The sequence below is a fragment of the Filicampus tigris genome, chromosome 3 (assembly GCF_054856515.1).
Source record: "Filicampus tigris isolate MCC_2025a chromosome 3, RoL_Ftig_1.0, whole genome shotgun sequence".
Taxonomy (NCBI): Eukaryota; Metazoa; Chordata; class Actinopteri; order Syngnathiformes; family Syngnathidae; genus Filicampus; species Filicampus tigris.
This window is the reverse complement of record NC_141219.1, coordinates 30,228,817-30,241,834: the sequence shown is the minus strand read 5'-3', so window position 1 is coordinate 30,241,834 and position 13,018 is coordinate 30,228,817. Positions and strand designations below refer to the sequence as shown.

The window sequence follows — 13,018 nt, the reverse complement described above, 5'->3', positions numbered from 1 at the left end:
TGAGGTGGAGTGTATGACTAGTCTTTAGCCAGGTGATTTGACTGACATGAGTTTTGCTACATTAACTTGGGAGCTGCTTGAATATTGAAGATTTATATTTGAGACTTACATATATATGTGACTTGCTCCCACCTCTGAACACTGAAGAATTTAAGGAAGCCTTCACCCAGACTTTTTCAAACATCAAAACACAGAGAATAATCTGTGTGAACTCATAAGAAAAAATCCTTTATTGACAGATTAACTGAAAATGGTTTACCTGCAGTGTACATGAACAAAAAACATCAAATACTTCTTTGCTTCCCACTGTTTATAAAAATACCCTGCTTCACAAGTCAATGGTTCCACTGATTTTGAACTTCTTTGCTGAGCGTTCGCTGGCTCGCTGCTCAAACTTGTTTCCATAGATGTGAGATATGAAACCATTTATCTCTACTTGAAAAACACTGTTCCTCTTCGGGATCACTGTAAAAAAATGGGAAAGGAAAATGAATTGGAAGAACAAAACAACGCATGGGCTCGCATGTATGATTATGTGTTTTATAGAGTTATGGCAATACATCAATTGATAGATTTCTCACGATGCGACAATGATTCGATTACGATTCATAAATGTTAAAAAACAACGAAATGTTCCCGAGCAGCATATGGATTACATATTGCTGCAGTATCTAACTTTTACAGTTGTTTTGGTCTTGTGGGCCAGTTGGCCAATCATATTTCTTGTGATGTCATGTGGTCACATAGGCTATGTGGCTAATATTAGCTTTGGTAGAGGATGCTTTCGGAAATTCAATTTGACGGTTTAACGCTACTCTTTGAATATGAGTGTTCCCACGCAGTCCAAGAATGCTCCGAGTTTTTTACGGTCCGGAGTGTAGCAAATCACACTCCGAATGCAGCCAGAGTCGGGAGCCGAGAGTGACGAGCTACAGGTTATTAACTTATTACCTCGGCTTTTCTTTCCACACTACTTGAATTGCAATCTATATTAAATCCTGTCTGTGTGAACTTGTAGGAGCTCACTCCATTCAATGTAATGTTGGTAAATGGAGGGCATTTAAATATCGCTTTATTGACACCATACGGTGCCCAGAGCACTTAACAAAGCCTCACATTTACCCATTCACACACACATTCAAAAATCAACGAGAGGCTGCTGCCATACAAGGCGCTTGAGTCATTAGTCTACTGCTTGACAAACAATATAACTAGTCTGAAAAATGTAACATAAATGAGATGACAATATTTTATTGTATTGATATCTTTCTGGTGTGTTTTAAAGTGCCTTAAAATACGAAACTGCCTCTCCCTACTATGGAAGTAGTTATAACTTTTTTTAAAGTGTATGGGATGTATATGTGTATGCGATTTTTACACATTTTAATATGTTCTATTAAACCAGTGCTTTTAAACTCTGTGCCGCGGCACACTGGTGTGCCCCGAGATATTGTCAAGTGTGCCATGGGAAATTATCTAATTTGTGTGCCTGTGCGGTCTAGCACCTGGCAGCGTAATCATGTAGTTACTACATTGTAGTACTCTTCCATGCCAATAGGTAGCAGCAGCAGCAGATAGCTAATTGTCTTTGTTTAGAGACAAGCGAATTGGTGACGCATGTTTATCCAAAAAGGCCCATGTTTCACACTAAGTGTCAATGTGAAACATTATAAAATACTTTTTTCTCTGTGTTTATTTAATTCCTATTCAAGACGTTAATATATATTGTCATTCTTCAATGTTAAAAATGCTTATACAAGCAATATAACACTTATATTGTTAAAATAAGCTTTTTTTCCACAATTTCAGCTGGGTCTTCGATCCAGGGATATTTTGTGTCCCAGTGAGGCTCTGGACTATGAGCATCCGCTTTCATATAAGTGAGTCATTGCCTGATAATCTCCAGCTCTCTTTCCTCACTTAGATTCATGCATTTCGCTCCTGGTTGACAGTTACTGCAGCGGCATCTTTCACACGTGGGTTCAGAGGCTGCCCCATTGCCGTCCCATTTCTGCCAATCTAAGAATTCTTTGCCAGCAACTTTGCTTTTGGTTTCAGCTTAATCTGTGAGTGTTTGCCTTCTGGTTCTGGATTTCCCCCCTTTCAGAGTTTCTCTCTCTTTTGAGTCCCCCTCTTAGGCAATGAAAGAAATGAAAGAAATGATCTGAGCAGCTTCCTTTCTTGCAATCTCTGATCCTGCACAGGTAAGTGTCAGTACGCTCCTCATCTTCTGTATAGCATATAAGGCAGGGGTGTCAAAGTCAAATGGACGCAGGGCCAAATAAAAAAAATTGCGACAAGCCGAGGGCCGGACTGATATAATGTTCATTTAAATTTTTTTAAATGTCCAGATTGGATCGGGTCCTTCGCGCCTGCTGATGATGTCACGCTTTATATTATTATTTATATTATGTCACCCCCTCCCCTCTTTTCTCCACAGTCTCCAGCTCCCAGCTACACCAGATAGCCACCACTCCTTCCTGTCCAGCCTTGGCCTTCACAACATCTCAGGTGAGGAACCAGCTGAAGAAGATGAAGGCGAGGAAGGCAGCGGGTCCAGATGGCATCAGCCCCCAGCTCCTCAAATCCTGCGCAGACCAGCTGTGTGGAATTGTCTAGCACATGTTCAACCTGAGCCTGAAGCTGGGCAGGGTCCCCCAGCTATGGAAAACATCCTGCCTGGTCCCGGTGCCAAAGACCCCCCACCCGAAGGAGCTCAACAGCTTCAGACCAGTGGCGCTGACGTCTCACCTGATGAAGACCCTGGAGAGACTGGTCCTTGTCCACCTGCGCCCCCTGGTGAGCTCCTCAATGGACCCACTCCAGTTCGCATACCAGCCTGGCATCAGTGTGGATGATGCCATCATCTACCTCCTCCACACTTCACTCTCCCACCTGGAGAAGGCGGGGAGCACTGTGAGGATCATGTTCTTTGATTTCTCCAGTGCTTTCAACACCATCCAGCCCACCCTACTGGGAGACAAGCTGGAGCGGGCGGGGGTGACGCACCACCTCACCACATGGATCCAGGACTACCTCACAAACCGGCCACAGTATGTGAGGATACAGGACTGTGTGTCTGACGTGCTCCTCTGCAGCACGGGGGCCCCACAGGGAACTGTCTTGGCTCCCTTCCTGTTCACCCTCTACACCTTGGACTTCAACTACAACACCCCTACCTGTCACCTGCAGAAGTTCTCTGACGACTCTGCGATTGTCGGCCTCATCACAGGCGGAGATGATCGGGAGTACAGAGAACTTACTCAGGGTTTTGTGGACTGGTGCCAGCAGAACCGCCTCCTGATCAATGCGGGGAAATCCAAAGAAATGGTGGCGGATTTCGGTAGGCGCCAGCACTCTTCACCTGCACCAGTGAATATCCGGGGAACAGATGTTGAGAGAGTCTCAACTTACAAGTACCTGGGTGTTCATCTGAACAATAAACTGGACTGGTGCGACAACACAGACGCCCTCTATAGGAAGAGTCAGAGCAGACTCTTCCTACTCAGGAGACTGAGGTCTTTTGGGGTTCAGGGGGCACTCCTCAGGAACTTTTATGACTCGGTGGTTGCATCGGTCATCTTCCAGGGAGTGGTCACCTGGGCAGGCGGCGTCTCGGCCCGGGACAAGAAGCGGCTGGACAAACTGGTCAGGAGGGCCGGCTCTGTCCTGGGTTGCTCCCTGGACTCTGTGGACTCGGTGGGGGACAGGAGGATGTTGGCCAAGCTGTCATCAATGCTGGGCAACCCGGACCACCCCCTCCAGGGCACCCTAACAGCACTCCACAGCACCTTCAGTGACAGACTGTTACACCCTCACTGTGCAAAGGAGAGATTCCGCCGTTCCTTCTTGCCTGCTGCTGTCAGACTCTTTAACAAGAACATTGTGTAGTCTCTCCAAACTGGCGGACATTAGTGCAATTGTGCAGTCATGCACCTGAGCTCATATCGTGCAATACCCAATATTCCCCACTACTGTAATACTGTGCAATACTCAACATTCCCCACTACTGTTAGTCTAGTTTTATTTTTATCCAATGCTGTTCCTTACATTTCACTACAGCACTGCAGCATTGTCACTTACTTAGAGTATTTTTTCCTCTGTACTATGTACAGGCCGAAATGAGTGTTCCTCATATTTTTTATGTAGATGTAGGTTGGTGTGTATATACATGTGTATATACACATGTTACTGCGTATATCTACATAGGTTTGATCCTAAATGTTTGCCGTCAATGTTATACATTAATGGCCACATTATGCCGCCGCCCCTGTGTGACCTATATCTTTGCTACTGTAACAATGAAAATTTCCCCACTGTGGGATCAATAAATGCATTCTTATCTTATCTTATATTATATATTTCTTTGCCTCTGTTTGTCACCACCCTGGCTGTTGTGTTTTTATGTTCGGAGTTACTAAATAAAAAATAAAATATAGTACATTACTGGTACTTTTGCGAGGAAGCTCGTACGTCACTTCCGCTTATGACCCGAGAAGAAGCCGCTGCCCGTCTTGTGAAACAAGATCAGCGAAACGTTTGTGTTCCTCCTGCCTAACTGGAAACAATTTTCTTGTTGACTCGGGCTGCAAGATTGTATGAACTGTGCATAATGTGAAGTAAAACGGAGAGCATCATATGATTGGTATGATGTCTCCAGCTGACCCTATTTTAGAGTGGCAAGGTATGAATATGGGTGATCCTGTCAGAAAACACAGGCCCGTATTCCACTTGACACGTCTATTTATTGTGGTCTGCAACAACACAAAGAATAACCTAGCAACATCATCCAATGCATATCCATTTGTTAACAATATGCATAGACATTACAATTCACTGTATTAAGAAATTAATCAGCCAAACAATACATACAATGCACATTCACACGTTTCATCACTAGAATAGTTAGCATATGAGCCAAAATAACTAACTAGTGTTCATCAACGTGATCACGAGAACATATATAGGCTATTATGTACAGCAGTTACCTGACACAAACTTAAATTATTAAACTCACCTTTTAACATTTACACACAACAACAAACGTGGTGAAACACGGGCAATCTGCAACTACTGAGTTTGCTGGCACAAACAAACTATTAGCTAGCTGTGTCGAAGGAGGAAGAAGAAAAGAAACCACGTCACTCACTATCAACACTTAGCACTCGAATAGCGTTCAATGCCTGCTCACAGTGTGGGACATCTCAGCACTTCTCTAGAATGTTCTCTTATGTCTTGTAAGAAGGCTATCAAAGAGGTTGTCTGATGTGACACAGCTCCTTGGATCGAGCATGAATTTGAGCCAGTCCCTCTTCATATTGTCTGGCAGTTTACTCTTATAGATCTGACCATCAGAGGATTCTTGATGGCTCCAGTGATTTCAAGCTCAATGAGGTCATTCAGGTCCTTTTCTACATTTTGAATTAGGTCAATTATCTTCCTTGGCTGATGTGACTTTAGGGGGGAGGGATCCTCTCCAGGTCCTCAATTATTTCCAAAGCGATTGTTGGCTTGTTCCCCGAACTGTTTTCAAGTACTCCAAATATGTCTTCAGCATTGTTGTATGTTGACAGGCACAGGTCTCTGCATATTTTCTCTTTCACGCTGTCAAGGAGTTCAAACTTTTTTACTTCTGCTGAGCCAGTCGGTTCCCCCTGCCTTTGCAAGCATTCCCAGTCTCTCCTCCATTTGTGGGAATCCCTCTTAGACCCAGTGAATTTAGGTAAACTGGTTGACTTTATTGTTACTATTGGTTGTGGAATTGCGGTTCTCTTCCTCCTTTCTCCTCTGCGATCCTTTGTGCAGTGAGAAATTCTGCCCTTTTGGTCACGAGGTTGTTCGGGAAAGCTTTTAGGTCCTTTACTCTGCTCTCCAGGAGTGCCGCCTGATCAGGTGGGATCCGTATTTCCCAGTCTTTCAGACCTGCAAATGCACCACGTACAAGCCTCCTCACTTCTTCCAGCTGTAGTTCATAGGCATCTTTTTTAATAGCAATGATGGGGCTTGCATGAGCTCTGTCACAGGCAATCCCTGTTTCTCTTCATCATCACCATACACCTTTGCCAGAGGTTGGATTCAACTGCTTTCCGGACTTCATCCAATTTTGCGTCACACTCCACGAGTCTTTTCAAACTCATCCTGCTGGTGCTTCTCGAGCTTGACTTCTTCATCCTCATTTATTTCAGCTTCAATGTCTGCCAGTAGGCCAGCCCTTTAGTCATCATTTGCATCACAGACATGTCTTGCAAGGGACCTTAGTTTGCTGAACTCCTCTTGTAGTTCATAACTGATCACGCTGTTTGCAGCTTTACTCATGTAATTTGCTTGCGTTGTGAAGGCTGCTTTAGCCAAGGTCCTCTCTTGCTTCAGTTGCTTGACTGTTTTTCCATGAATTTCCTTCACCATGTTGAAGAACTTCCAGTCAATTCCTTTGTATTGACAGCTTAACTTCAGGCCTTTGATCCTTGTCTTCACTGTCACGCTGGTAATCAATTGTCAACTGCAAATGATATCAAGGCGAGGGAAAATAATCACAACCAAAGGGATTGAACTACCTGAAGGTAGCATAGCAGATGTGCAGGACTGCTAGAAATACCTTGGAATTCCACAGGCAAAGAGCAATCATGAGGAGGCAGCTCGGAGGGCGGCCACGACCGAATACCTAAGGAGGGTGAGGCAGATTCTGAATAGTCAGCTGAACGGCAAGAATAAGATCCAGGCCATCAACACCTACGCCTTGCACCTACGCCTTGCCAGTAATCATATGCCCTGCTGGCATAATTCCCTGGCCACTGGAAGAGATGCAAGCCATTGATATCAATAAAAGAAAGGTCCTAACAGTGCACGGAGGGTTGCACCACAAGTCCAGCATCCCAAGGCTGCACACAAAGCAGAAAGTGGGGGGCCATGGACTAATGGCGTCCACAGCACTATCCAAAAGGAAACAACAGGCCTTGAAGAATACATCAAGATGATGGTCCCCAGGGACGACGTGCTTAATGAATGCCCCAGGCAACAGAAGCCCAGTAAGGAGAAGCAGCCAGATGGGACTGTCTTGGAAAGACAAGCCCCTGCATGGGATGTACCACCGCCAAATTGAAGAGGTGGTTGACATTGAGAAAACATACCAGTGGCTGGACTGAAAGACAGCACAGAGGTGCAAATCACGGCAGCTCAAGAACAGGCTCCTAAACACAAGATCAATAGAAGCTGGAGTGCACATCATCAGACAGGACCCCAGGTGTAGGTGTGCAAAGATGCAGCATATCACAGCAGGGTTTAAGATGCTTGCAGGAAAGGCATAAATGGAGTGGCATAACCAGGTAGCAGGAATAGTGTAACAGAACATCAGGACCAAATATGGATTAGAGGTCTCAAAATCTAGATGGCAGACACCTCCATAGGGGGTTGAGAACAACCAGGCCAAGATCCTGTGGGACTTCCAGATCCAGACTGACAAACTGGTGATAGCCAACCAGCCCGACATAGTGGTATGTGTGTATATAAGGGTTGTCACGATATCAAATTTCTGTTTCGATACCGATACCAATTTGTATTTTGATACTTTTCGATACTTTTTGCAAACAGGTTAAACAGTCAAATGTCAATATTTTTTCCATTATTTTAAAACAGACTTTTGGAACAATAACTTCAATAACTTTCTCGACTGAATATATTGGCACTTGATCCATACAGATAAACTCTGCAACTGCACTGTTGAGCCTTTTAGCATCTTTGCTGTCCTTTGGGTACTTCATATGCTGTTGAAAGGCATCTTGGAGAGTACGTTGCTTATGAGTGGGTAGTGTCACCCTCTCTGAGCCAGTAATACTAGACTTCTGTTGTTGGTGGAGGGAGAAAGTACAGTATTTTAATTAGCATGATCATTTTGATTTGAATATCATTGTTTTATTTCACTTGTTCTTATTATTCAAAGGGTTTGTATTTGGAAACTATACATGAAACATTTAATGGACATAACTAGAAAAATAAATTGAGGCTCATTATATCATCTAGGATAGGATTATATATTGTGGGCTAATAAAATGTTTTACAAAAACGTCATCATGTCATGTCATCTTCCAAACCGCTTATCCTATATAGGGTCGCGGGGAGTTGCTGGAGCCTATCCCAGCCGTCAACGGGCGAAGGCAGACTACACCCCGAACTGGTCGCCAGCCAGTTGCAGGGCACACATAGACACTGTCACTGAGCGGGAATCGATCCCACGCTGCCCGCACACAACTCAGGCGTGTGTACCACTACACTATCAGCGGACTTTTACAAAAACGTGTTTCAATAAAATATTTAATTTATATAATGTTTATGCCTTAATTGCTTATTTAAATATTTTAAGAATTTAAGAGTTTTTTTTTTACCAGACAATACAGTAATATAAAATTGTCATTTGTTAGAATTACTTTTTCGTATGTTGGTCGGTCTAAATTGATTTTCAAACAAAGCAATCACATAGTGTCTCTTCACGATATTTTATTAAAAGATTCTACACAAGAAAAATATGATGGACTTTACTTTTTTTTTTTTTTTTTTTTAGACCACTGGTCTTCATAAATTACTGAACAAATTCCGCGAATATAACAGCTTAATTTCACCCCCTGGACGTTTTAGCTCTCTGTATGTCTCGGCTACTCAAAGCTTATGACTGGGCTGGAAAGAGCTTTATACTAATTTCATTGACATTATAGTGTAGTGAACTGGTGAACAACATTATCACCTGTTGTTCTTGACAGAAGTCGCGAAACAAATTCGCATGGTTGTCCTTCAAATGTTTGGACAAATGTGACATGTTGTCTCTCTTTGTGTGGCAGACTTTGTAGCACAGAAGCAGCGCAGTGCATGCGGCCGCTTGCACTGCGGTGCTTCATTGTTCAGTGTCTCGCCTTTGTCATTCAGTTTGAATCCGAAGTACTTTCACACCGTACTTCGGGTCCCCGTTTTATCATCGAGTACGGGCTCTGTTCCTCGTTGTCTTCCACATGCTTTGTCGTCTGTGCGACTTCACTGTCTCTTTGCCGGTGAGAATAAAGAGGCGAAGATGCGTGGGCAACTACGTCACACTCGCTCTTAAAGAGACAGGCTCCAATTTGCGCATTCACTTACATTCAATAAAATGAAATAAAAGTACTTGTTTGTTTTTAAAAGCGGGTATAGTACCGTTTTAAAAACTCTAGTATTGTGATACTATACTGGTACCGGTAAACCGTGCAACCCTAGTGTATATACAGTACACCTGGATATAGAGCTATATATAGAGCCCTGATCTAAATCCAATTGAGCATCTCTGGAGAGACCTGAAAATGGCTGCCCACCTACATTCACCATCCAACCTGACAGAACTGGAGAGGATCTGCAAGAAAGAATGGCGGAGGAACCCCAAATCCAGGTGGAAAGCTTGTTGCATTATTCCAAAGAAGACTCATCTGTATGTGTGTGTGTGTGTGTGTGGGTGTGGGTGTGTGTGTGTGTGTATATATATATATATATATATATATATATATATATATATATATGTGTGTGTGTGTGTGTGTGTGTATCAAAAAATAATGAGGAAAAAATTATATTAATGATCATGATGTGTTGCATAATCGATATGCATCATAATCGAATCGTTGGATGCCTGAGATTGGCAAACCCCTAGTCCTTTGTTTTAAGTACAGTACAATAAACATATCACGATGGCTGTAAAAATCAATATGATCAGTTCAATTGACCATAGTACAATTTTTCTTGCTTTAAAAGTAAAGCACGTTAAAACTAGTTCTATATTTTTGTCAAAATTTTCTTTCATCAATCATTTCAAGAATAAAGATAATTTTGCCTACAAATTATATGGAGCCAGCGATTACATTTAAAGTATTATGAAGTGAAATAAATAAGAAGACACAGTTGTTTACCTTTGAATGTGTTCTGCTTTGTAATAATTTTGAAAACATGTTTGAACTCCTGGATCAAAATCCCTGTAGTTCCCACATATGACGGGCATTTGGACCGAACCACTGTTGGGGCAGAGAAAAAAAACAAAGAAAGAAAATCACACACACATCAATATAAGGACACATTTAATGAAAAACAACAACCTCAGTCTATTTTTGTGTTGTATGTGATTTGTTGGCGCATAGGGGTTATGGTTAGTTGGGTAGAGTTTGGTGGTTGGGTGGTGGTGGTGGTGGGGATTTAATTTGGTTCCTTTGCGCGTGCTTGCCCTGAGTTGGTGTGTCTGTGTGCTTTGGGTGGGGGAGATTCCGAAGCACCCTTGGTGCTAGAGTTCCTGACAGCTCACCAGGTTGCACTGGTGAGATGCCGATTGCATGATCCTACCTCAATCAGGAGCCACTGCGACTCGGGATATAATCAGGGGTGCGCATAACGAGTACGCATGTGTGGGAAAAAATTTAATGTGCACACCAGATTCAATTGCTTCAGTGCGCATTTGCATTATAAGAAATCGGGCATCAGCCCCATCATGCTTCCTTTTAAGATACTTGTTTATCACCGCCGTGTTGCCATGAAAGGGAGGTTTACATAGTATGAAGTCATTTTGTGAAATTCGCCTGGACTTTCGGACTCTGTTGCTAATGCTAACACGGGTTAGCCATGAAACTCAACTACCCACAATGCTTGTGATTTACATCACGGATGATCCGGATTACCACTACTGCACATGTGCAAGTATATAGCCATCCTGAGACAAGGCATTTTCGAGAGAAAAACCCAGCGCCAGATAAATATATAAACGACGCGTCGACTATTAAAATTAATTGTCCAAGATCCTGCTTGTCAACGCTGTCGTGATTAGTCGGCTAATCTTGGCAGCCTTAGTGGTCAAGTAATTTACGCAATGTGCGTATGCAGTCTGTTTACTGCAGAGACATGAGAGAACGGCTATAGTTAACATGGCATTGCGGATTCTTTTATTGTTTACATTGATGCATAGTTTAAGCATTTTAAATAGATTTTAAATTGATCAATTTATCGTTACATCCCTAATATACACATATATAGATACATTACATATATACATACACATGCATACATGCCCTTTATATATACCGGTACTGTATATATATTAGTGCTGTCAAACTTATCACGTTATCGGGCGGTAATTACATTTTGTAATTGATCGCGTCAAAATATTTGACGCATTTAAAGCATGCGCAGAATGACCACCCATGCATAATCCCACTCAGTGCAGTGAGCAGCAGAGCGGACGCGTGCATGTGTAATGGTAAAGCAGGTAGATCCTCTGGGTGGGGAATTCATATTCTTAAAAAATACAGATGGAACGATATATAAGTAGGTAGTCATTTGCACTCATTGCAAACTGTGACATACAGTTTCCCCCGGCTCGCGGATGTCACCAGTACAAAGATGCATTTCGAAAGAAGAGGGCAGTTTTAAATCTCAGAAATGTGAATAAGTTGGTTTGCCTCAGCGACTGAGGATGAGTAGAGAAGAGGGCTGTCTTGTTTTGTGTGAATAAAGTCAGTTAATCTAACACACGACATGCTGATAACTGTACTGCTTCTCAATCAGAGACAGAACAGAGCATAACGCTCACCTGTCATATGAGTGCACATTCGTGTGCACTTTAGGGACCACTCGGAAAACATAAACTCTAGTCTAGGACTATTGCAAAGGCCACATATAAATGTGTACATTACACACACACTTTGTTTGCACACATTTGAAATATTTCTGTCACTGTTTTGAGGCCCTTTTGCGTTTTTGTTTTTGAAGTGAATAAAAATACTGTCTACGACAGAAAGAATAGTAATAATTTTAATTAAAAAAATTTGATAGCATTTATTGTTATAATAAAAAATACATTACTTATGAACAGTATGTTGAATGTATATATCCGTCTTGTGTCTTATCTTTCCATTCCAACAACAATTTACAGAAAAATATGGCATATTTTGGAGATAATTTGAATTGCAATTAATTATGATTAATTATTTTTTAAGCTGTGATTAACTTGATTAAAATTTTTTATCGTTTGACAGCGCTAATATATATATATATATATATATATATATATATATATATATATATATATATATATATATATATATATATATACACACACTAAGGCTGTCAATTTAGCGCGTTATTATCGGCATTAATCCAACCCTCTTTTGACGCCGTCAATTTTTTTGATCGCGTGATTAAGGTTTCCATAGCAACAAGCGGCTGGATTGATAAAGGCTGTTGGTCAGCATGATCTATACATTTTTATTTTTAAAAAAAGCTCTAGAGTACATGTATATTTAAAAGAAGGCTTTAGAGTAAAGGAGGCGTTACATCTGCTTCAAAATATTGACGATGAGGATAAATTTCTCAGCTGACACAAGCACGGCTGAGCCCCCCTGCCCCGCGATGATAGTCACGACGTACGCATTGGTAATGTAACGCTTAAAAGTTGGTCTTCCTTATCTTCGGAGGCCGTAGTATGGCGGGCTACATTAGGTTTGACTTTATGTATTTTTTCTGGCGCCTTCCTTGCTAAAGAGAACCGACACGGCAGGACAGTGTTTTGTTGAGTCTTGTGAGTCAGACTTGAGCAGTCTCGCTCTAATTCACCTCTCTCTCTCTCTCTCTCTCTCGTTTCTTTTTAGCGCTGTACCAAACCAAATCAAAAAGGAATAAATACTTAAAGTGACACTTGGGTGATCTTTACATTGGCACGTATATAACAGATTTACATGTAAAAATCACATCAGTACTAAAATGCCCACCTCAAAAGACTCTGTAGTGATTTAAGGTATTTTTTGTGATTAGGTTTACGACAAAATTTCCCCACCCCAACAAAGGGCGTGGCTTATGTTATGTTTTCGGTCTCAGTTGTCCACGTCACAGGAGGGAGCCAAGCGAGGTAACATTGCTCGCTTTGTCAGTTCTGTTGTCTAAAACGGTGAGCAAAATGCAAATGCACATGACTACTCTTGTCCACTTCAACCTGTGAAAGTATAAACGTGTTCTGCACAATAGTTTGGATTTA

General features: G+C 42.0%; 1 protein-coding gene across 1 annotated transcript in view; it reads right to left on the bottom strand.

The window, feature by feature from the left end:
• Positions 1-207: 207 nt before the first annotated feature.
• pop4 (POP4 homolog, ribonuclease P/MRP subunit) overlaps positions 208-13,018 on the bottom strand; it is a 30,166-nt gene continuing 17,355 nt past the window's right edge. Inside the window, exons 6-7 of the mRNA XM_086025646.1 lie at positions 9,915-10,016; positions 208-465 (exon numbers count right to left, since the gene is read on the bottom strand). Of these exons, the coding sequence (XP_085881772.1) occupies positions 329-465; positions 9,915-10,016 (239 nt within the window). The 3' untranslated portion in view covers positions 208-328. The remainder of the gene's footprint in view (positions 466-9,914; positions 10,017-13,018) is intronic.